The sequence below is a fragment of the Rhipicephalus microplus genome, chromosome 3 (genome assembly GCF_043290135.1).
Source record: "Rhipicephalus microplus isolate Deutch F79 chromosome 3, USDA_Rmic, whole genome shotgun sequence".
Lineage (NCBI taxonomy): Eukaryota > Metazoa > Arthropoda > Arachnida > Ixodida > Ixodidae > Rhipicephalus > Rhipicephalus microplus.
Window position 1 is genome coordinate 27,046,231 of NC_134702.1, and position 26,057 is coordinate 27,072,287.

At 45.8% G+C, this 26,057-nt stretch overlaps 2 protein-coding genes across 2 annotated transcripts; one reads left to right on the top strand and one right to left on the bottom strand.

Moving 5' to 3' along the window:
• Positions 1 to 1,353: 1,353 nt before the first annotated feature.
• LOC142803649 (neprilysin-1-like) lies at positions 1,354 to 9,672 on the bottom strand. Its single transcript, XM_075889137.1, has 4 exons — positions 9,545 to 9,672; positions 9,200 to 9,292; positions 6,799 to 6,849; positions 1,354 to 3,701 (listed from the first exon to the last, which is right to left on the bottom strand). Exons 1-4 carry the CDS (start codon positions 9,551 to 9,553, stop codon positions 1,635 to 1,637), a joined length of 2,220 nt encoding a protein of 739 aa, XP_075745252.1. The 5' UTR covers positions 9,554 to 9,672; the 3' UTR covers positions 1,354 to 1,634.
• An 8,952-nt stretch (positions 9,673 to 18,624) lies between these two features.
• Positions 18,625 to 24,336, top strand: LOC142803648 (uncharacterized). Its single transcript, XM_075889136.1, has 2 exons — positions 18,625 to 18,863; positions 20,951 to 24,336. The coding sequence occupies exons 1-2, from the start codon at positions 18,858 to 18,860 to the stop codon at positions 24,140 to 24,142; spliced, it is 3,198 nt and encodes a 1,065-aa protein (XP_075745251.1). The 5' UTR covers positions 18,625 to 18,857; the 3' UTR covers positions 24,143 to 24,336.
• Positions 24,337 to 26,057: the final 1,721 nt, after the last annotated feature.

Below are 26,057 nucleotides of genomic sequence, written 5' to 3' on the forward strand. Positions count from 1 at the left end.
CTTGTGTTCCCTCTCCTATCCAGATCCATGTCGTGCCGATAGTACGCATGCCGTCCGCAACCCGAAAACTGGTGACGGTGGCGCTAAAGGAAGAAATTGGACCATTCCACTTTCGCGAAGGGCACAACCCGCCTTCAGAAGGTATATGGTGGTGGAATATTGATGCTTAGACACTCCGGTTGGTACACACATTGTCGTTCAGAACAACGCTGGATGGACAGCTTATGTCTATTCGCTCCTCTACACAAGTTTACATATTCGATTGTCTACAGACAAGCCTGATGAAAGCCGCAAGTTGAATACCTCGGCTGCGACCAGACAGTCCTTTAACACTATAAAAACTTCGTGACGTGGCGTTGCAACTCTGCGTAACGCCTGAATGGCACTCTGGTGGCCTAACAGTTTAGCCCAAGTTGTACCTTCATTCGGTTCGTAGACATTTAGAGGCGCGACGGTATATTTCGAGTATACTCACAGAAAATTGACCATTTGCGGGAAAACCACTGCGCATGAGCAGTAACCGCACAGGTAGCGTTCCTGTACAGGCGTTTTGGTTTTGGTTGGAAAACATCAGCCTGGCGTTCCATCAATATGACCCGTAGTAACGGCGAACACTGCCGTTTTCACGCAAACACCGTACCTCACAGACGGTGCACAAGCCGTCCTAACTGAACCTATAGTTAATCGACAGACATTTCAAGGTTCAACTTCAAGTGTATAACATAATGTTCTTCTTAAAAGAGCAGGCGTAATGAGCCTGGCGAACCGTCGAGGTAGCGGAGTGCAGGTATCACCTCACTTGGTTATTTCTCAGGCTGAAACGCGAGAAATTCTTGTTTTACACCGTGTATACAAACGTCAACAGAATGTTTTTCTCCTTTACCTTCTTGTTTCAGTAACGGGCATGCGTTTTTGGTCCTAAAGCAACAAAACAAGCGTTTTGTTTTCCAACCAAAAGCGAAGCTTTCCTGTTTACACGACAGGGGGCGCTCACTTTTCCGCAAATTTCAGCGCGTAGTGGTCACTGTTTAATGCACTGCCAGGAACATCAAAGAAACCGCTAATAATGTAACAGCGTATCATTAACACATATATAGCTATTAAGTTTTTGCTAAACAATATGTAATGTGCAGGCTGTGGAAAATAGTACGAAGGTGACTATAGTCACAGATGCCAATCACGCACAAGCATGTGCTTGTAAAAGCGCGCAAGACAACTTTTATTGATGTATGGCTGTAGCTGCACTAAGACCGCGAAGCAGCCGTTCACATCACACACGAAACGGGCATTGTCAATCAAGGCCGCCTTATCCTCAGAAGCCGCGTGCGTACAGCACTGACATTGGTGGTCAGTGAAAAAAATAAAATAAAATAAAAACATGTGCACACTGCGGCATCCAGCAAATCTTGAAGACAAACGGCGAAGAGTTTTGGTAACATCTGTTGCTAAAGGCAAATGCAGTCTCTTCGCTCTGCCTTCGTCCTTATTTATTGGCGCTACGGGGAGTCTTAAGTGAATACTTAAGAAAAACTAATGGTACAACACATGAGCTGCGCTACGAAAAAAATGATACAAAAGAAATCGCTGCGAATGAAAGCAATTACAACGGATACAAACTAAAACTACATTCACCGTTATTCGAAAAATTTGCACTTTTTCTGCGGGTTCATCGGACTGTCTGGCTCGCACTGGAAGGCGTTGGCGAACTCGTTCATTTGTCGCAAGGGCACATTACACGTTTCGCCGTTGCTGTTGACGGCGCAAGTCGTCAAGCAGTAGCTCAGAAAGAAGATCTGGTCGTCGTCGAAGTCGTCAAGACCGTGCAGGCGCCGTTGGACGTATCCGTCCGTGGCGATAGCCTTGCGGTGCGCGATGAACGACGTCGTCAGCGCCGGCGCTAATGGGAACAGGGCCGAGAAGCGCACTTCTCGAGGGTCGCGGCTTCCGGGTGGCGGTGTACTGGAGGTGGCTGCGCCAGAGCCACCAGTCTTCGGCTCTGATAAGAAATCGCAGCTAACACGCTGCGTGTAGGCCGGCGAGTTCCACCAGTGCTCACTCTTCCCCAATTCGTTGACGAGTACGCCTCGCTTGTCGAAAGAGCGTACCAAGCATTCGGCGATGAGGGTGCCAAAGCTGCCGTACATCATGGCCATAGTGCCGTCCAGGTAGAGAATGGGAGGCTCCATGGCACCCAGCGACATGTAAGCGATGTTGTAGTAGTAATTATATCGGTTGGGCGCGCCGCCGCCGAGCTGTTTGGAGTAGACGCTTATGAAACTGTCGTGGCCGATGAGGAGACGGAAGGCGGTGGCTACGGCGATAAAGTTGCTTATAAACGACAGGCCGATAGTCGGGAAATCCCGGTACAGCCGAGCCAGATTGACGTCCGAGAAAAAGTTCTCCTCCGGCATCGCGTTAAGCGTCAGATCGTCTATTTTGACGGTCACCTTATTCTTGATGGTTTCGTCGATCCATGCAGCGTCTTCTATCTGCTGCTTGAGCGCTTCCTGGATGCTGTGATGGAAGCGTTGGAGATCGGCGCGCACGCTTGAGGTATAGCGCGAGTAGATGTGCTGGACCGCGACGAGAAGACCGAAGTTTGCAGTCGTATACGAGAGGCAGGCCCGCTTCCAGAAGTTGCGGTTGTGCTCGGGGTTGGTCCCATAGCGTATTTCAGGTTTCTTCGCGAATAGCCACAGGGTTGTCCGGATGAACACAAAAGCAAAGCCTTCCAGGAGCACCTGCTTCTTGTCCTTGTACTTTTGCTGCAGTGCGTTCAGGTTCTGCAGTATCGAGTTGTCTTCTAGGGCCACGGGACTGTCGAGTGTCCACGTGAACTGGGGACTGTGCAAGATGTTCAGGTGCTTGAGCCAGTCGTCCGTCCGATTGGGCATCAACACCTCGATTTGCTTGAGCTTGAATTGCGTATCGCTCGTCGCGTCTGGCGGTACCTTTAGGGCGGCGTCTATAATGTCCTCTACTGTGTTCTTGAGTTCCTGGATGCTCGAGGAGGATGGTGCCTCGACCCTAAGCACGCGGCAATGAATTTTGACGGATTCGGCAAACGTTTCAGGTGTCCACTTGGGGTCGAGCCAGTGTGTGTTTAATATACCTCGTCTGATGTACAGCGTCTGCGGCCTCCGCTTGTAGGCGGGCAGAGCCCTGAGGTGGAAGAGGAGGTTGATGTTCCACGTGATGGTCATATTCAGCAACGGCAGCAAAGCGTCTATGGCCACTTGCGGCTTCTCAGGCCAGAATAAGCCGAGTTGATGCTTGAAGTCGATGAACACTTCGGCCTCGGCTGGAGTCATATCTCGTTCTAAGATGCAGTTCCTGAAATATTCGAGGGCCTTAGGCACCACCGCTTTGGCAATAGAACCTTCCTGCATCTCTTTTATGGCGATTTCTGTCGAGTGATCGAAGACTCGCGCCACCGTAGACTTCTCTCTGTGGTGGAGCTTCCAGGTGCCACACGTGAACTGATAGAAGTCTTCACAAGGGTTGACGCTGGTGTTCATGGCCTCCTTGAGCTCGAGGATGTGCCTTAGACAATCACGCGTATTGCAGAACTGTATCGCGGGGCGAGTGAAGGCCCAGAGGAGGAATAGGAGCAGCGTAGTGCAGGCAATGAACAGCGTTGTCGCGGCGACGATAATGATGACTTGTATTCTCTTCATTCGTATGCGGGACATGGTGGCACTCTAGAAAATGAGAGCATGAAGTGGTCTTGTAGCTAATAGGCGCTGAGGTAGCCGGTCAATTTAGGAAACGTTTGTGAGTTTTACGCCGTAAAACTAAACAGTATACGAGTTTGTGTTTGGCTTGGATGCAGGGTACGTTGTAATAATTCTGACTGCCCGGCGTCTTTTGTGCTTCCGTGACCTTTAGAGGCGCACTATTTTACTGCTGTTGATTTTCTGAACATAGACTGCTGCCCTATATTTACCGATTTTTGCCGCACAGCGATGCGCCCTATCTTCTCCGTAACGCACGCTCTTTCATCATTAAGTTAAGAAAGGAAGTGTAAACATTGCACCATAATTTTAATTTCTCCCAGCTGCATTGCTTGAATCGCAACTTTTTCCGGAATTTCAAAACGAACAAAGTGTGCAAGCAGTCTGCTATATAACACCTTTATGACGACCCTCGTTTGGCGTGAAGCCAGCGGCATAGTTAGAAGTTTGTTAAGTATGGCTGGGCGCGTCTTCGACCTTTTTCCGGTCAGGAAGTTCCCAGCTACTATGTGCTCAAAATCTCTGGGGAGAGGGGCATGGACACTTCTTGACGGTGTCAGTGTATGAAACACTCATATTGTCAATACTTAGCATATATATCAGCTCAATCTATCGAAATGTCTGTGCAGCTAGCTATACGTGGTAGTCGCACTTGTGCGGTTTTTTTCGTGGATACTCACGGGCAAACCCCTTCTTAAAGTTGTGCAGCGTGCTTCCGACGTGGAGGCCATTATAAGAAAGCATTTATTGCTGAGATACGCCGAATTTACGTCGACCCTCCTAAAGGTGCATAATGTACGTTTGATGATTGTTTTAGCGAGAGCTCAGAATGACGACAAAAGCAAAAGAAGACGAGCTCTCGTATTTTGGTCCTTTTTTTTACTCGTTATGAGCCACTTTATCTAAGTGATGGTGTGTGAGCTCGCACTATAACAATCGCCATCACCTACCAACTAGCCCAAACCACCAGCACGATTCTATGTGCGCCAATATGCAGGGTGCCCCAGCCAACTTTAGCCAGATTTCGAAAATATGCCGACACACGTACTCACGATGTGACCAAGTGCATGTTGCTGACCGTTGCCTGGTGTAAGAGAATTTTTGTGTTCAAAAATATTGTTTAAATAAATCTTTTTAATTAACTTTTGTAGTAACGAACATGGATAAAAAATTTCAGTGAGAACGTTGTAGATCGGTTTACAAAACGTGCGATTCGACAGTTTCGAATTGTATATCAGTTTATTATTGGTGTTTTTCTGCTAACTACAAACGCCCGCGAAATAAGAAAATGGCCCCTTATCTGCATGTTACACTGCAAATGTCGTCGAAAGACGATAGTCTCTAGTCTCGAAAGAGGGACCAAAACGTTTATTCGAGGTTTTGCACAAGAAAATTGGTGAATGGTATTCTGGAGGCGCTGCGTTAGAGCGCCTCGAGCGTGCAGCGGAGGTGAACGAGCGCATAAAGTCACGTTACATGTGAGACATGAGCGCTATCTGGCAGTTATCTTGGAAAACAAAGCGCGCTGCGTGCGCGCTCGTCTCGGAGGCGGTAAGGTGTAAAGCGCAAGGCGACGGGTATAGGTGCCACCACCGTGTCGTCTTAGCAAAGCGTTGCATTGTCAGCGCAGCATGATAAACGCTACGGTCCTTAGAATTACTTATGTATGCCTTTTCTAGTAAAAAGACACAAATACAGAATATTGATTTGTTGTTATGGTGCCTGAGATATGCGCAATAGTTGGTTTTTTAATTGACAATCGCCATATTATGAACGCTGAATCGAGCAATATTGGTGGGCGCTGTGGATAGGGTTGGCCGTTTGGAGTGTCCTTAGGTGCCGTTTGGAATAACGTTATGGGCGGAAAAACAGAAAAATGTACAGACAAACTAAAATATTTCCGTTGAAGGTTCCCAAGAAAGACTATCGTCTTAAATAAAATACCACGTGACAAACCCACTGGTGCGCTTACGCGCGCTGTTATTCTGGTGCTCCCGAACATTACGCGAACGAACGATACGCTTCCCTTGCACCGGTTCATGACAGTGATAAGCAGCGACAGCGGTTATCGTTTATGTGGCCGATAGCAAAACGTGTTCATCTCAAAGCCACCGCCATCTTTGCGGCCCTGTCGAGAGAGCACAATCGGGCAAATGCTATGGTGGTTCGTACGTCGAACGTTAGGGAGCACAAGAATTATTGCGTGGGCTCGTCACGTGTTATTCTATTGTATTTCGCGGCCATTCGTAGTTAGCAGAAACACTAATAATTAACACATATAAAATTCGAAACTGGCTAATCGGACGTTTTGCAAACCGATCTACAACTTTCTCTTTGAAATTTTTTATCCATCTGCATTCCTTCAAAAGTAAGTTAATCAAAACAGATTATATTTTAATAAACGATATTTTAGAGCACAAAAATAGTCTAATTCTATTCAAAAGTTTACAAGCTGCATTTGGTCGCTCGTGATTGCGTGTGTGGGCATATTTTTAAACGCTGGCTAAAGATAGCTAGGGCACCCTATATATATATATATATATATATATATATATATATATATATATATATATATATATATATATATATATATATATATATATATATATATATATATATATATATATATATATATATATATATATATATATATATATATATATATATATATAGTACCCGACGGATATGCCGTGTCTTCGTACTTGCGGGTTTCGAATCGCACTAGTGTCCTCGTTTATTGCTGTGTTTCAGCTTTGTCCTTAAGTAAAGGATGGACTCAGTCGAACACAAAGCTCGAAAGTGTCGAAATGGTAAGCCTAAAGGGTTAAGGTAGTGAAACGTAATGGCTGAACATTTGCTGGTTTTTGTTATGTAACAAAGCAGCTCCAAGCTATGCGAGACTAACCGGATCCGAAAATACAAAAGTTAGACGAATCCGCGTACTACCCATCATTCCCATGCTCGCTGAATCGTCATGCGTTGCAGCTCCCATACACACTAGCGCCAGAATTCCCTCTAGCGTATTTATAGGAAGCCCTATGGTGTAAACCAGGCCCTTGCTTACCTGCATCCCTTCCGGTTCAGGAAACAATTCACCCCAGTTCTTGGAGGCGTCCTAAACACGAAAGAGAAATATGTGAATGGAAAAATTCAGTCTTGAGATCGCAGCATAAGCATACAGTGAATTTTAAAATTTGATGCCTCCATTTGTATGTTACCTGTAAATATTGAAGGCAGCAAATAAATCATCTCAAACTAGGGCATCCGAGCTGACACGGTTTCAAATGAAAGCCAACAGAAGCGCGTAAAATGCCAAATCTCTCGAAAAAATTAATGGCGTCATTTTAACTAGGGAGCAGTTTAAGTACGGATGAGCTGTCTGGTGTGCGCGAAAGCTATCGTCATCGCGAGTGCAATGACTCGGCCAGCAGATGCTCTCTTTGTAATCTTCATAAACGATCGAGGCTCGAGAAACGCGTCTGATGTCCCCCCCTCCTAAAAAAAAAAAACGTCCGTGTTTTGTTCGGCGTGAGATGCTGATTAATATGTGGGGTTTAACTTCCCAAAACCACCATATGATTATGAGAGACGCCGTAGTGGAGGGCTCTGGAAATTTTGACCTCCTGGGGTTCTTTAACGTGCACCCAAATCTGAGCACATGGGCCTACAACATTTCCGCTTGCATCGAAAATGCAGCAGCTGCAGCCGGGGATTCGATTCTGCGACCTGTGGGTCAGCAGCCGAGCACCTTAGCCACTAGACCAACGCGGCGGGGCTCCGGCGCGAGATGCCGCGACTCGGACTGATGAGAGAGGTAGAGGGAGAAAAAAAATGAACGAAAAAAAAATACGTAGAAGAAAAGCAAGAAAGAAGTACATATAAACCGAGAAAAAATAGCGAGAGATACAGAAAAATAAAAAATATCAATAAACAGAAAAGAGATAAAAACAAACAAGGAAGCCCGCCCAGCTCCTTTACTTTTTCTTGCTTGGCACCGCTAATGCGAACCCAACATTCTTTTTGTGTTGTGCAATTCAAGCATTCTTCATTTTTCATTTTCGCTGTACGTCAGCTAGGCGTAAAAAAAAAAAGCGTATACTGATTCTGTGGTTGAAGTGCTGCCTGAAGCCGAGCACGACGTTCCAAACTGTGCCCTCTGCCTCATCCCGTACGACAATGTGTAGACCTTTTCACAAACCGCTCCTTGGGCACCGCCATAACACACCAGGGGTTTCTAGTGGCTATGGCACTCGGGTGCTGACCCACAGGTCGCGGGATTGAATCCCGGCTGTGGCGGCCGCACTTTCAACGTAGGCGAAAATGCTTGAAGCCCGTGTGCTTTGATTCAGGTGCACGTTAAAAAGCACTTCCTATCTTCTTCTATTTTCCGTCGCTTGCCTTCTCTACCTCTTCTATTTCCTTCTGTTCTTTTTATCCCTCCTTCCCCCCACACCTATAGGGCACTGCGCCACGTCGCCCTTGAGGCAGACAGAAATTGGGTGCCTTTTTCCTCTTCTATACAACCACAACCACCACCACCACCATCGGTTGCATTGTTTCACCAGCACAGCCAATGACGCCCTTGCTCTCCTCTACAAACCATCTGCTTCATTGCTGTCTTAGGTTGACCTGTTCTCCCCTCCTGTACACTCAGCTTGACCCTCGCCTAGTCGCTATACACTTCTGATAGACTGAATTTACTACACTAGGATTCCCTTTCGCCTATTCACAGGTTTACCGTTTCCCTTCCTCTTGTCATGTTTCGCTGACGCAGCAGGGCTAGTAGGTGCGGACGACGATTCTCGGGTGTGTAGTGGGGAGCCCTTAAACAACCCAGAAATCGTAATTTAGTTGTATTATCGCGTTTGTGGATGGGTATTATACACGCAGTCTCGACAATTCTTCGAAACGGTGCCGTAATAACGGAGTGGTCCGGATTCGATTTCGATCACCCAAAAAGCGGCCTCTCATTGGCTTACCTCTATTTCAGTACTCACGCGCGTGCTATGGGAGAAAAAACGGTGAATGTGCGCATGTGTGGGCAGACAAAAAGCTTTATTCCGTTTCTGACGTGGCCAGATTAGAAGGCTGACGTCACTGCCAACGCTGGAGATGACCTAACAGCCCAAAGAGCAGAAGAGAATCGCTTGGAATTTCTGGTGCACCCCGGGTTCTTGGTACTCCCGCGTTTCACATTGTCCATCGTGACGCCATTCTGAACTTGATAAGCGCCTTAACTTTGAGCGTTAAAATATAAATGGCGATTCTTTAGGAGCGCTTCGAAAAGCCACGTGATCGAAAGCATTTTTCTGGTAGAATAAGCCAGTTAGAAGATGACGCCCATCCTGCTCATTGTTCTATTAGTACCCATGTGTTCGTTTGCACCGTAGCGTTTCCTCGAAATGTGCTTCTCGAGAAATCTGCAGCCAAAAATTAAGGGCCCGGAGCACGTGTGGCTGACTCACCTTGGGAGCCGTTACACTTCCAACAGTGGAATACTTCATAGTCGACTCGAGTTCCCCTTTCCGCTTTCCTGTTGACTGAGTTTTCTGTTCGTGCTAAAGAAAATAAGAAAAAGGTGAGAAATAACTCCATGTGCTTCATTGCGATAGCTGATGTAGAAAACACAATTTCATCGCTAGTCACGTCCTTGTTCGTGAACATGACCTAAACAACTTATACAAAAGCTATTTGCTCAGTGTAAATGAAAAAAAAAATCGCTTTTGCTTTTCAGAGTGTGCCTTCGAGTTGTCTTGGAAAAATGCATAAAAGGCGGTGCGAGTTTTTACATGCATTCTTGCGTAACTCACCCCTGGCATGCTTGTAGTGCTTGCAGCTATCGTCACTTCTTTCGTCGACGACTTGGACTCTCTCTCGGTGAGCTCCTTTTTCGTCGCTTTTGGCTTTGCAACATGCGGTTGGGGACCGTGACCCTTTTGTTCACGTGGAAAAAAAGGCAGTTATTTGACTTAGCGTGTTGCTACACTTTTCTCGCAATGGATAGATAGATAGATAGATAGATAGATAGATAGATAGATAGATAGATAGATAGATAGATAGATAGATAGATAGATAGATAGATAGATAGATAGATAGATAGATAGGTAGGTAGGTAGGTAGGTAGGTAGGTAGGTAGGTAGGTAGGTAGGTAGGTAGGTAGGTAGGTAGGTAGGTAGGTAGGTAGGTAGGTAGGTAGGTAGGTAGGTGGGTGGGTGGGTGGGTAGGTAGGTAGGTAGGTAGGTAGGTAGGTAGCCGCAAACAGGACAAACATTATCTCGGTAACCTTAAAAAGGGAGACAGGAAAAAGAACTCATGAAACTTTTTTCAAAAAGATGTTTTCGTGTTTGATCCTGCAAAAAAAAAAAAAATCAACGCATTTCTTGCGTTAAATGCGTAATAAGCAATGCATTCATCGTCCTGTAAGAATGTTGCTGTTTCTGGCGCGCACCTTTGAGTCTGCCGCCATCTTGTTTGGACAGCAATGGAGCCTACCCGCAGTTCGCGGGATCAAATTGCAGCTGCGGCGGCTGCATTTCCGATGGAGGCGGAAATGTTGTAGGCCCATGTGCTCAGGTTTGGGTGCACGTTAAAGAACCTCAGGGGGTCGAAATTTCCGGAGCCCTCCACTAAGGCGCCTCTCATAATTATATGGTGGTTTTGGGGCGTTAAACCGGATCAATCAATCAATCAATCAATCAATCAGCAATGGAGCATACTTCGATGCTAGCTATCTTCAAGATTATCTGTTTTGCCGGTTTTGTCTAAAGATGGCCACGTTCCGCTTGGCTGTCTGCCTAGCCGTCCATGTGGACAATTGAAGAACTACAGGGAAATAATTTGAAGCCAACATAAAACAAAGGTATAGCGAACAATGAAAGTGTGTTGCCAGATTTTAATGTGAAGGGGAGAGATGGGCACCGCAGCAAGGAATGTTCACACAAGAGCAAGACGTGATAACACCCGCCCGGGGCCCTCTTCACAGGTTTTCATTCGTAGTAGTATACTGATCGTATTTGAAATCCCAAGATCCGCACTTCTTCCAGGCTTGCCACCACTCGGGCGAAGATGCCCTAATTTTTTTCATTGGGCTGTTACCGGCTGTAGTGTGGCGCGCCTGCGCCCGTGCGGCTAAGTTGTACTGTACTGTGCCAATCTAGTCCCCCCTCCACCGCAGCTTTGGACCCGTAATTCCGTAAAGAGAGAACGCACGTTAACGGCTAGCATTTTTGAGCGAGAGGGAGAAAGATAGAATGCATAAGAAGGTAGGATCTTAACCGGGAGTAGATCTGGTCGGCTAGCTATATGCTGAGCGAAAATTGAAAGATCTACGAAAGTTAGTAAGAGATAATTAGGGTGTTCGACAATCTATCGGGTGAGTGGGTCTTCAATACGACAACCCCGCACTTACTCGTTTTCCTGAACTGCCGGACGAGCTGGAGGCCTTCCTCGACCCCACTGAGTGCTTCCGCTTCTCTGCGGGAGCGCGGTTGGCCATGGCGAACGACGTGAGGGTTTAGCAGGCGGCTGAAGGAGCGGAGAGTCTGTAGCGCCTCTGCGGACGACGGGTGCGGTGACGGTCGATGAGACGGCAGGCGGGCTCGCGAACGCTTATCTCGCGGTGCCGCGCGCTGGTTCTTCTTCTTCTTTATCAGTCAGCGCCACCCGCAACGGACATTTCATTTGAAGAAGAAGAAGAAGAAGAAGAAGAAGAAGAAGAAGAAGAAGAAGAAGAAGAAGAAGAAGAAGAAGAAGAAGAAGATGTTGATGATGATATTGATGATGATGACAATGATGATGATGATGATGATGATGAAGGTAGGTGGTGGTGGTGATTGATTATATGCTCTTGCTGATGGCACTCACCCACAAAAAAAGTGGATGGGCGAAGAACCAGGGGGCAAAAGCTTTGCTTGAAACACCCTTGAAGCTCAAAAACAAACAGTGTAACTTTAGTCTAAAATATAATACAGGTAATAAAAGAAAATTCTCGGCAGCAAATAGTCAGATTGTCAGATGGGATGTTTGCAATAGTGTGTTTTTACTACGTTTGGTTCCGCCTTATTCTACGTTGCCGTAGCAGCAAGGAAATGTACGCACATGTCATGCATTTTCGATTAGGTACAACAAACGTCATACAGAGCCAGTTGTCCTTGGTGCGGTGAGAAACCCAGTATATTCCACGCGTGCATGCAACGTGGTTGTTCCGGAATATAAATGCAGCAGCCATCGCACACAACGATGCACCGGGGTAGGAGGAGGGTGAGAATTCCAGCTGGACAGCCCAGCCTTCTACTGCCATGGATTTGGGCGCACGTTAAAGAACCCCAGGTGGTCAAAATTTCCGGAGCCCTCCACTACGGCGTCTCTCATAATCATATGGTGGTTTTGGGACGTTAAACCCCATATATCAATCATCAAATCATTCTACGGCCATGGCGTGAAGTAATAGGGTGTTGAAAACATTGAATGCGATAACGCAGCCATTTTCACGCGTGCGCGTACGTTTAACGATGCAAAAAGTCAAGGTTAACTGTTCAATAAGCCGGTATCGGAAGCCATCCGTAAAACAGTATATAGCCGGAGCTCATTTGCACTGCTTCTGGTCATCGCCGACTGTATGGTAAATATAAATGTCACCGCCATATTTCAATGACGCAAGCCATTGAAGGAGCCATGACCCGCAATTTCGGTCATAACTGTGTCGTGCGGGCTAACTCTTGTTTATTCACAAATAAGATATGGAAATTATGGCGCATTTGGTCGAGTGCCTTACTTATAACAGAACTTTTTTTTAACGTGCGAGTGGTTCCAGACTCGCGCGCTGTGACGTAACGAGCTGTTTGCTGCACGGGCGTCTGCGAACCGCTGAACGATTACGGTACGCGACCAGCTCCTAGTGCAATCGAGCTATTTTATTTTTCCCCTGTGTGACATTCATACTGAACGATTTGCATCGGCTGACGCTTTGGTATAAGACAACTGCTCCACAACATGAAACGTGCTGTCACAGGCCTCGTGGCAAAGTTGCGGTCGCTCGTGGTGGGCGGGGTTTTCGCCAGCAATTTCTGGGACATATATTGCTGTGAAATTTTATTTTACAGGTAATTTGTCATATATGTGTAGGCAAAATATACCATCTACTTCTATTTTTTCGCAGAAATCCGCGTATCGTTGGGTCACCGTTTCGTAGTACCTTTATGCATCATAGTCCTACAAAATAACGTGGCATATCCGCAAAGTGAATGATGTTGAATGAGAGAAGCAATAGGATTGTTTGATGTTACCCTATAAGTCACCCGTGACATTAACCACTCGCGCATCTAAGTGAGTGCCACATGGTGCACAGTTATATGCAATGCCCATTTGTCATAACTGGTATGTTGTATTGAACTTGGTTTACAGCGCAAAACCAAAAACACAGACACAAGGAAGGAACAAAAGAGAAAGAAAAGGCGGTGCTTTTCTATCTTTTGCTCCTTTCTTGTGTCTATGTTTCGGGTGTTGCGCTGCAAACCAAGTTCACGGTGAATCCCAACCAACTGGCCCAGCTTGCCGTTTTAATGTTATCTTGAGAATTGAATTTCGTTTTCTCTTCATTATTACTGATTTATGGTATAGTATCTAGCGGGAAGTTGGAAAAGACGTGGTCCGGGCACGTTCCCCTGGTATTTGTTGGTTGTTTCCAGTCACACGTAATGCATCGTAGAGCATATAGAGACGTCATATACTGCACAACCAGTCGTTGTCCGTCGTCATCATCGCCATCAGCGTCATCGTCATCGCGTATAATGGGTACCTCGCATGAGCTGTGCCATTATGGTAGAAAGAAAATGTGTGGTCTGGATGGTGGTGGTGGTGGTGGTGGTGATAATGATGATGATGATGATGATGATCATGACGAGCCTCGACCATAAGAACCATCGGCCCTAAAGCTCGGAGGACGCTTGAGAGTAACCTTCAAGAGTATGGAACGCAATACTGTAATTGTGCCCCTTGCGCATCGCCTTCAACTGTGTCACAAGGAAGGGAACTTTCGTGCGCGCAACATTGGCCATTTCAAACTATATTTACCTACCGCAAGATTAAAACTAAGCGCTTGCTGTGCCATAATTCTTTCTCTTGCGAGTTGGCGAAGTACCACTACGGGTGCTTAATGTGTCACGCGCACTGGCGCAGCTGCACACTTTTGAGCGCAGGACCGAGTCCTCGTTCCCCAATGCGCTGCTAAGATTGAAATGGGATAGACCTTTGTCCTGCAGTGGACGTAGTCAGGCTGATGATTGTTATTTGAAACACTACTACTTCAAACATACCTGCAATGTCATCGTTCGTTAGTGGACCTGTGGTCAGTGAAGCAGTAAGGCGTAAAGATTTTATTGTGAGAAACATCTGCGCACATGGCTTGTGTCGCCCCCTCTCCAAGTATCACATTTGTGGAACTGAAACAACCTTGCCATATACATGCCCATTCGCCAAAATATTTCTTTACTATTTGCATCTATCTCAAAATTTTGATCATTAACGATGATAGTGACGCCTGAATTTCTGCGAAACGTGCTTTTGATTGATTGATATGTGGGGTTTAACGTCCCAAAACCACCATATGATTATGAGAGACGCCGTAGTGGAGGGCTCCGGAAATTTTGACCACCTGGGGTTCTTTAACGTGCACTCAAATCTGAGCACACGGGCCTACAACATTTCCGCCTCCATCGGAAATGCAGCCGCCGCAGCCGGGATTCGAACCCGCGACCTGCGGGTCAGCAGCCGAGTACCTTAGCCACTAGACCACCACGGCGGGGCAACGTGCTTTTTAAAGCTGTCGCCTTAACATACATGAAAAATGGTTGAACCGGGGTGTCGCTTGATTCAAGGTTTTGAAAAGCGATCTTGCATGTCTTCTTCAAGGCTGCAACTTGTAGGCTTTAGAGCTGCAAGAAGTTTCTCGCGAGAATTGTTTGCCGATTAAAAGTTTCGAGGAAGGCTTCAAAGACCGAGGCTGCTCCGGCGACGCCCAGCTGGTTCAAGAATTTTCCACGTCTTCAAGTTCTCATCTTCTCCTAAACTTCTGCCTCATTTGATCATCAATACACTAACGCTGTGATATGTCAAGCTGCCTAGTTTCGGTTTATCGACGGGTAGCGTAAACCTCGGGTTGGCGCGAAACGCAGGGGTCGGCGCGAAAGAAGGAAAGTTCAGGGTGCTTCCGATCCGGTTCCTGGCCAAATGTGTATTTCTGGCCCGCCAATGACGGCCCGTCAGCGAACGCGGTTAAAGATGATCGGTTATTCCTGGATGAGGCGAGAATGTCGAGGACATCATCGGGGAGGCTAAAATTAAAATCGCAGCCGCCGGTAGCCGCGTGCCGATGTATGCGTAGATATCGAGAGCCTTCGTGGCGTATTCCTATTATCGTCACCAGAGGAAAAAGGGCGGCGCCGCTGTCGTCTGGCTGACATTATTAGCCCATTTAAGGCGTCCATTTTCAATCCATATTGTATTGTCACGATTAATAGCTGGCAATGCGACAGAAGAGAGCGAAGCGAGTAGCACGAGCAGCATCTTCTGGCCCTCCGAGAAGTACGACGTTGCGCCGTCTGCTCGTGTATGCTTGTCTCTTCACGACGCAACAAAATTCTGCGTTTTTTTTCTTTACGTTGTGACATTATACAGTTAAAAAAACAACAAATTCTGGGACGTCCGTGTGAGAAAGTTCCTTGTTGAAGTACACTCAACCCTTGATATAACAAAGTCATCGTTCCAGTGAAAGTGTTCGCTATTTTGCGGATTTCTTTTGGTCGAGGTTTTGATATTCTCGCATTAAAAAAAGAAACAGAAAAGTGTTATGACAATTTATCGGGTTGCCGCAAACTACTTTTTTGGTGGTTTCGAAAGCAGAATTTGGTTTCTGTGTTTAAGCGGCCTCACTCTGCATATGACCTAGACGAATGGCGTAGCAGTGTTTTCTGAGGCGATTTAAACGCAGAAAGCGCACGCAACGGTGGTTCTGCTACTCTTAACACTTCACACAAAAATGCCGCATGCACATGTGATCACAGCCTTCTTCGACTTTCTTGAGGTGTTAGTCAAAATTATCAGACGTAGTGTCCTGAATATGTATACACGGAATTGCCCAGACCCTCATTTTGTCGATAAAATCAGATAAAATTATTTTAATAGCGACAAATAGACATGGTTTTCAACGCAAATCAATGAGTTTTTTTGTCTCTATCTATATGACAACAGCGCAGCTCTGCCCGACTGGCTCGCCCTACGCCATCTCCTGACGCCGAAAAGAGCTCTCGCTGAGTGGTGCCCCGTCCTCGGACTTCTACGACCGTGTCCATCTTTCCTACCTCCTCCTTACTTCCGTATGTGGCTGTCGCTGCGCCTGTCTCTCCTCCGGCTCCTTTCTCCATCTCTATACCTTTAATTCCTCCCTATCCTTTTTAATCCCCCCTTACCCCCATCCTCTTCGCAGAACTGTGGAGGTGCCCTTCATTGAGAGAGAGGCACTAACAGAACTGCGCTTATTTCTCCCCTTTCCCCTTTCAAAAGTCACTATTCTCTGTACTGGCGGCAGTGTTTTGTTACTCCCACTTTCAGTCACGGATCTTCATTTCTTTAAGAATATGGTACCTTTAGTGAGTCCTAACTGTTTGTCTCCTAAATAGTACAAAAAAAGAAAGAACGAAAGTAAAGGTAACGGTGACTTCCCCTGCATGTTTTCCTCTGCTGCATTGCTCATAGGCGTCGCAATATTATTTCTCAGACTGCCACCACACGTACAGTCTTCCGCTCACAACAGCACTCTCGGTGCCTTGTAATTAGACGACACTTCACACTAGACATTGAGACGCGAGCAGGAAGTCAAAACGCCGGCGAAGGTTCTTTTTTTTTTTTTTTACGAAATAATACCCTCCCTCCGCGACGGTGCTCTTGACGTCCGCCAAGGTCAGATTGGCGAGGCATGCTCCTCTGCCTCCTGAATAACGATCGTGCACGCCACCGAAGCTCGGCCACCCGAACACTCGTGAGCAACACAAGAAGTTACATTGAAACACCTTCGTAATGGATATTGAGGCTAAACGCAGTTGCAAACGAAAAATATGATCGAGGCACAAAGTGCTCCATCCAAAGCGCATATATTGCAGTGCTTGCACGTCACATTCATAATGGTTGACGGCCAAAAATCGATGTTTAAACATAAAATTGGTGTTTCTCTCATATTGCTCAATTGTACCCTAAAGGTGCGTTTTTTTTTTCACAGCTCTGCCTTGATGTCTTGATACTTAGTTGTGCTAAAATACGTTCTAAAAATAGGTGTAATCCGATCTCATGGTACATTGTAGCGGAATAGCGCCTGGTCAAGCGAAGTAACTTCTAGGACAATATCCTAGTCGTGTAAGGGAGAAACTAAAGATTGCGTGAGTTTAAAATGACGACTGAAATAACAAAAAAAGTTGTTTGTTTCTTTGTTCTATATATATTTTCCTTTTGGGGGGGGGGGTCCTGATGGACTGCAGTCTCTCTAAGTGCCCGTATATATATAGCACACGCTGATGCAGTCGTTTCAGCGTTGTTTACATAGAAGGTGGATGTTTTTGGCTAAACACAATTGACTATATCCTATACAGATGTCTTAACATTCAGATCATGTGCTCCTATTGATTGAGCACAATACTTGGGTCAGCAACGGATCATCACGTCACTTGCAGCGCGTTATCAATTTCCCAACGTTTATTCCCGTAAAATATTCGAAAAGAAGGTGTGTGCGAACTATAGCAATATAAAAAATAGTGTATGTTACTATTTTAGGTGCGTCCTGTCTTGCCACGTAACTGGCTTTCTTTTGCGAGTTAGTCCCGCTAACTCTCTTTTGCTTCCTAAGGCTCCCCAAAAAGAGTATAATGAGAGTCATATGCGTGACAAGTGAGGATTCATCAGAGAAGAGCAACGCAAGCTCTTTCTTAAAGCACATATAGCTTCTGGTTCAGTTCAGTTTAATAGTGATTTTCGTGCAAAAAAAAAACATAGTATGATTGTGATTAGACACACCGTAGTGGCGGACTGCGGAATCATTCTTGATCAATTGGAGTTTCTTAACGTGCACCTTTTAGTACACGGATGTTCTTGCATTTCGCGTCCATCAAAACGTGACTACTGGGGCCGGGAATCGAAGCCGTGCCGTCATGCTGCGGCAGTGAAAGGTCGTGGTCGCTACGCTGGCAGTTTTGAGTGAGCCGCCTTTGGCTCACAGGATTGCACTTACTGCACGAGAGATGTCCTAGTATAAATGTTACACGAAACCAATACTACTGAAAAAAAGTAGTAAATAGGCATCGAAGATCGAGATTCATTTGACAGTACGGTTCATTCTGTCAATGCACTTTAATGTTTATTTTCATTGATCGTATATTAGTCCACCGTTACACAAGGGCAGCATGACTGTGTGCCACACGACGCTGCATTGATGATGTACGCAGACATCCGTTCTTCAGTGGAGATGGTGCTAGCTCTAAACTTGTCTGAACAACGAAATCGGTGCTGAACGAATGCTCTTAGCCTCTTACAATGTACCGAGAAACGTTTTCCTTCGTACCGGTCAAAATGGAAAGTGGAGAGAAAAAAAAAGAGAAACACGCAAAAGAAGAACGGCGTGAAGAAATGTGGGCGTGCACAACGCGTCGTCTCGGCGCGCTTTCCTCTTCAGGTGGACACAAGACGCCACGCACAAAAGCGATCGCCCGGGGAGACTTCCGAGAAGTTTTCGCGGGAGCCTCTTCCGTTTATTTATTATTATTTTACTCTTCAAGCTTGCGCTTGGCATAGTGGTAGCCGCGTGGTCTTTCGCGAAGAATCGTCGCATTCAAGCACGGGTGGTGGTAAAGGGGCCGCAGTTGGTAAAGGGCCCGCCCGAAGTTTCCGCTGTCGCCTCCGTTTTTCTATGGGGAACGGGTGACGAATGATCGGGGTGCGTAGTTCGGTGTGCTCCGCGCTCGAGTACGAGCTGCAGCAGTGCTGGAGTGCGAAGAGTCCGCGCAGGACGGGATCGTGTACACCTGAAAGTAGACCCGCGTGCCGGCTGAGTCAGCGGAGGCGAGTCGTCGGAAAAGTACAACCATGAAGGTGGGCTCGAGTGTTTCTGTGTTCACAGTCGATTGTGCAAGATTAGTACAGTGTTACAGTAGGACTTATTGCTAAGCCATAGTTGTTTCATACTGGCAGGGCATAGAAGCGCGCAAGATATATAGAATACCCCCCTTTTACGTCTTCTTGGTCCTATATTTGTACTCTTCAAAAGTTTTGCGCTTCTCTACCCTGCAAGATTCACGGTTCTTACAGGTCCTCATTCTTTGCTGCACTATTTTTTTAAAGTCATTATAGGTACCCGTGATAATGCTAGCCCACTATATTTGCTTTTCAGACTGTGTAGCACGTCGAGGGGTTGTCGGTCGCCCTGGCGTATATTGCTAGTCGTAATACACAGAAACGCTCTTGTAGTATGTGCTGATATGTATATACGTTATTAGACTCCCTGTGATCAGTATTGATCCAGGGCCCACGCTGACTTTCCCAACAACGTACTGTACATATTCGGGGAGTTCAACCCAACCATTAGTTAAAGCTGTTATGTTGCGGCATATTTGTGTCAAGTATCACGCGTATGCGCTTTGTGTGCATGGCACTAACTTTCTTTCCTTTTATTATTATTATGCAAACTTGCCTTGAAGGCTTAATAATTTTTCTGTATGTGTGGATCCTGTATATGCTGTAAGACTTGTGTATAAATTGAATCCATGCTTTGTGAAATAAGATATCGTGTGTGCAGAGCTAAAATTGGTCGCGTCACTGAATCGAAAACCAGCTTGCGTTGAAAATTATAGCTTTCCGACTGCATGCGTATAATGTGGCTGGTACACACACGCGCCTCCATCGCGAACTTTCGTTCTGTAAGTATATGAACACGCCTGTCATGGCTTTGTTGGCAGTGGTTCTAAATCTGTCTCAATGTGTATCTCTGACACATGCGATGCTCCGAATGCAATCATGACGTAAAGTTGTTAAGAGGTGTCAAAAGGTCTTGCAAGGCATTCCCAGAATAAACAAATCACGAAAGTAGGAAATAAATCAAATGCTGGAGGTTTAGTATAACGACAATAGGAGTCGTATATTGACAAAACGGGTCCGCACGCTTCGATTTGTTGATAAAGCATAACTGTTATCAATATAGCGCATAAAGTACGGGTTGAAGAAACGCCTGATTGAATCTTTCTTGATAAACGGAGTGTTTTCATGTCATTCGTCTTGACCTTCGTCGCACCGAGTGATTGATGATGTTGATGATGATATAGTAAAGTTGGGCACGTGTCATGATGTAACAAATGGGAAAAAAATAACAGGGGGAGAGATCGCCCTGCCACGCTAAAATTCAATTTCCAATATGACTGTACTGCTGGGAAAATTATTGAGCTCTCGTACCTGTATATTATTGCTCGCTTCACGTTATTGCCTGTTAAAAGATGTTGTGATTATTGCATTTAAAGGGAAGTGGGCTTTAAGTTAACCTAAAAATATCCGTGCTGACGGCATACTCGTGGAATCTCTCAGCTGCGTTTGTGAAAGTTGGCTTAGCGATGTGGGCTAGATTTCCTCAATATATTAACAAGGTATCGCTCAATAGAGGCCTCGGCGAGTTAGTAACTTTTTTGAGATCGGTCCCATCTACGGCCCAGCACTATACTTCGAGCCGCACCATCACATGTTTATATAGCAAAAAAAAAAAACACCCTACAAACGAGTGATATGTCGAAAACCGTAGCAACTTTAACTGGGTGAATGAAACCGCAACGGTGGTGACAGAAAAAGTGAGGGAAATGGGAAATGGGAAAACGTGAAGCTGGGTGTGGTGCTTGACCATCTCGATGACAGTGCTTGCAAAAGTAAAGGGAAGTAGCTTCCCTGCGTGGGCTGCGCTTTGTAGCAGACATACTGCATTCTATTTTACTAGATCGCGTCTTTGTTGAGTGGATGTGCCCGTGAATTGGGAAGCCAGTTGGTGACCCTTTAGCCGGTGAGCCACACTAGTCAACGGTGCCCTGGACGAAGGGCTCCAGTCACCGTAACCGGGGATTCTTGCTTTTAGAAAAGTTTCCGATCTCTTTCAACATGTCTCAGTGCCGGTACTCTTAATATTCTGTTTCTCTCTATCGCAGGCGGTCACAGCCTCACTCCTGGCTGTAAGTGTGGCATCTTTGGCGCCACACAGTGTTGCCTGTTGGTGGCCCGGCGATGCACTGAAAAAGTTCTTCGGAGGCAGTGACGGTACCACAGTGCCTCCAGACACGGTTGCACCGTACGAGTCGAATGACGTCCTTTACAACACGACCTTCGCTTCAACAGATAATATGATGACCATGCCGCAAACGCAAGAAACAATGGGCTTCTCTCTTGAACATCTCATGACGACCAGTGATACTGACGCCGTGCCATCCGGTACACGACCTCCTGATCATGAAAATTTGGGGATGGCCACCATGGTTAGCAGCGAAGCCACGGCCGAGGCAACGGAAACTACTGCACAGCTGACGATAAAAAATTTTGTAACTACGTCTTCAACGCCTCTATATGATCCGAATGAGAATTCGGTATCAGCGTTTAATTCACAGCTACTTGGTAACAGCACGTCTGACTCTGTCGCCCAAGCAACTGCCGTCACCTCTGAGTCAACTGTGTTAACGACATCGGAGAGAGCCGTGACAGACACATCTGTTCCTTCAACGACTCTGATGTTTCCTTCGGGAAGTGCACACAATCATACGTCGACACTCGCAAACAAAGTTCAGTTTGACGCTACCGCAAGCTTAAGCACTGTCGATCAACCAGTCACCATCCCGTACGTGGATGATGATACATCCGCGCTTCCAAATGAACTTGGACCTGATGCTACCGGAAGTGTGACCGTTGTTGGTCCGTTAACAACTGCCGCTTATGTCAATGATGTTACGTTGACGCTTGCAAATGGAGCTACAACAAACATGGATGTGATGGTTCCATCAGCTGCTGCGACGACTGATGACAGCGAAACTTTTTCTACTCTCTTTACTCTCGCAATCAGTGGTAATGTTCTAGTTGACCAAGGTAAAGCTGAAGACGCATCAAATTTGGTTGCACCCGTAGATAATAGCGCTACGAGGACAACTCTTGTGGCGACCAATGGTGCTGATTCGCCGCAGTCTGGTTCGCGCCCTTTTGACGACGACGCTATCTCGTCTGTCACAGCGCTTAACGCTGAAGCCACGCCTGAGGCAACGGAAACAACCGCACAGTTCACGACAGAAAGTTTCGCAACTACGTTCTCTACACCTCCCTTCGACCTTGATGAAAATTCTGTTCTAGCGTTTAATTCAGGTATGTTCGGTAGCAACATGTCTGTGACCGTTCCGGATCATAGCCCACCAACAGCAACATCCGAAGCTTTAGGCTCCGCAACGTTCTCGCAAACGTCTGGCGAAGTGCTTCAGTCAACAACTGAGGGCAACATTGTCGCCACAGTGGATCAATTAGACCACACAACGGAAACCACCATGCTCACGACATCCAATATGACAGTCAATGTGCTATTGCACGCTATTGTAACAGGGGCAGGCCTCGAAGACACAGCTGTTGGTTCTATTTCGAATAATGCTTCGACCTCAACTGTCGGCGTCTCTTCTGTAACAGAACATATGACGAATTCGTCGACAATAGCTACACCTACCACAGAACCTAAAACAGAAGCCAGTCAGCTCATGTCTTCAAGTGGCCCGATGGCTACTACTGTAACTATGATTCGCTTTGCGGCCGGAGCTCCTGAAGAAACTGGTCACATGACGTTTTCAAGTGCACCGATGGTCAGTGCTGTACCAACGGCTTCCGTTGCGGTCAAAGAGACAGAAGAAACCGGCAAAGTTGCGTTTTCAAGTACACCGACGGCCACTCCTGCAACAATGAGTTCCACTGCGGCCGAAGGGACGAAAGAAATCATCCAAGTTGCGTTTTCAAGTACGACGATGGCCACTCCTGCAACAATAAGTTCCACTACGACCGAAGCTGCAGATGAAACCGGTAATAATATGTCTTCAAGTACACCGATGGCCAGTACTGTAGTAATGTCTTCCACTGCTGTTGAAGAGACAGAAGAAACTGTTCAAGTTACGTTTGGGAGTACACCATTGGCCACTCCTGCAACAATCAGTTCCACTGCGGCCGAACATACAAAAGAAACCAGCCAAGTTACGCTTTCAAGTACATCGACGGCCACTTCTGCCACAACGAGTTCCACTGCGGCTGATGCTACAAATGAAACTGGTAATGCGACGTCTTCAAGTACAGCGATCGCCATAAATGTTACTATGCCTTCCACTGCGAGCGAATGGACAGAAGAAACCGTTGAAGTAACGTTTCCAAATACACTGATGGTCACTTCTAGTTCTACTGCAGTCGAAGGTATAGAAGAAACCAGTCAAGTTATGCTTTCAACAACACCGACAGCCACAAATGCAACGATGAGTTTCATAACGGCCGAAGTTGCAGAAGAAACCGGTAATGGGACGTCTTTAAGTAGGCCAGTGGCCAGTACTGTAACAATGCCTTCCACTGTAGCCGAAGAGACAGAAGAAACCGTTCAAGATACGTTTTCAAGTACACCAATGACTACTTCTGCAACAAGGAATTCCACTACGGCCGGAGATACAGGAGAAACCGGTCACGTGACGTCTTCAAGTGCACAGACGGCCACTGTAACAATGCGTCACAATGCTGCGCAGTCTTCGATGGAAAGCACGACACAATTTAACAATGCTTCACCGAGCGAGGATGAGGCTCACCACGAAGCCAGCTCAACCGAAGACCTAGCGTCGATTGGTTACTCATTGACTTCGCAATCTACCGTGCCCGAACTCCAACACAATGACGCCGAGGACACTAAGGCTACAACTACAACCGCTGTCACAAGGCGGTACAAACCAGTCTACGTACGTAGGTTTACCCCATGGCTGATTTCGCGGTCGACGTCGTCATTACCCGTCACGAGCTCCAGTTCTCCAACGAGTTCATATGTTCGCTCGCAACCGGAACTAGACACGCCGAACGCGAAAGAAGCTTCCACTGTAGAATCTGAGCCTAACACTGTTCAAGAGAGACTATATCAGAACAACTTATCGCTTCGAAGCCTGCCGGCTACGTCTAACGCTATCACGAAGGTCCCACCTTCGGACACCTTAGTGGTACCACAAAGCTTCTTTGGGAGCCGAAACGCCTTGTTTAACCGTTTTGGTCGACCTTACTGTCCTGGATGCGATGCCCTCCTGATTAAGTTGCCTCCTCGGTTCAGCGTACCACGAGTGCCGCCTTACATATATGGGTAATTTACGGGGGACTTTGTCGTGAACCGACGCAGAACTTGCTTCGAATACGTCTTAAAACATGAAGAACTATTTACACTGTGCATCACCCACCTTCTAGTTAGTTCCATTAACACAAGACATCATTCACGTGTTCTGTAAGTACTCGATTTGGTGTAATTTGTTCCAGAAATAAAATGGCAAGTTCATTTATCATAGCTGTGACCAGGTGTTAGAAGGATTCAACATACGCTGAAACACTGCAAAGAGGTGTGTAAAACGGCTTGTATACGTTAAAAGCACAAAAATGTTTAGCGGTACATGCTGTAGGGGCAATTTTTTAAAATTTATTTTGATTTACAGAAACTGCAGGCACTTCTCGGGCACATACAGGAGTGAACACAAATAATATAAACAGACATTAAATGCAAATGCACAGTATATTTTGGCACAGCTGAAAAAGTAATGCATGGAAAATTTACAAGTAGAAAGATATAGCACTCAGCAGTATGAACACACATATACGTTTATACATATACACATACACACGTACACCTACTTCTTATTTATTTATTTATTTATTTATTATTTATTTATTTATTTATTTATACTGTCAACCCTCACTTGAGGGTCATTACAGGGAGGGAAACATAGGATATGGAAAGTAAATACAGACATTGATATTTTCAGCAACTTTGAACAATAACACAATAGCATATTCATTGCTCGGCAAAGTAAACATCAAGAGCACATTCAAATTTTTTAACGTCAGAATTTTCAACAATATGTCGCGGCAATTTGTTCCACGCTTCTATAACATCAGGGAAAAAAGATTTGCGAAAGACGTCCGTGCGAGCACCGAAGGGGCGAACTGCCGCGTCATGATTGATCCGGCTGCTGAGCTTATGCGGGGGGTGTACGTAAATTGTTCTATCTATTTTTATTTGACCATGCAATATCTGAAAAAATACTTTTAGGCGCTGCTTTTGTCGTCTAATTTCTAGAGATTCCAAACCACTTAGTTTTAACATCTCGGTAACCGAATCAGTCCTTTTATACTTTGAACATATAAATCGCGCGGAAAGTCTCTGAATTCGTTCCAGTTTATCTATTAAATCCTTTTGGTGGGGGCTCCAGGCAGCACAAGCATGTTCTAAAACAGGGCGCACAAATGTTTTATATGCAAGCAGCTTGACGTCTTTCGTAGCATTCGGTAATTTAGCACGCAAGAAACGCAGTTTTCTGTAAGAGGCACAGCGCACATTCTCGACATGTGCACGCCATTTCAAATCATTCGTAATATGCACTCCCAAATATTTAAATGCACACACCTGCGGTAAATAATTAGGTCCAATGCTGTACGTAAATGGTAAAACGTGTTTCTTGGTAGTTATATGCGTATATGTTGTCTTAGAATAATTTATTTTCATCTCCCATTTATCGCACCATGTTTGAAAATCATCAAGACAATCATTAATTACAATTTGGTCATTCGCACACGTCACTGGGGCATAGATTAAACAATCATCAGCAAACAATTTAATTTTTACAGGAGGGTTAACAATGTCAACAACATCATTTATATACACCAAGAACAGCAATGGGCCCAACACGGAGCCTTGGGGCACACCGGAATAAACATCAAGTGATTCAGACTCAAACCCATCAATTCGTACCAACTGCTTGCGGTTCGTTAAGTATGCCTCAATCCACTTCAGGATATTTTCGTTTACGCCTGTTCGTTTGAGCTTGAAGAGCAATTTATGGTGGGAGACCTTATCGAACAAGAAATTGCGCTAAAATCAAGGAATATTCGAACATGCATAAGCCACATGCACCAAGAAAAAGTATTATTTACAATGTATTTTGTAAATATAGCCGACGACCCAGAGTTTACAACTTCCTCGGACAAGTTCTTCGAATAATTAATTGCGGCATA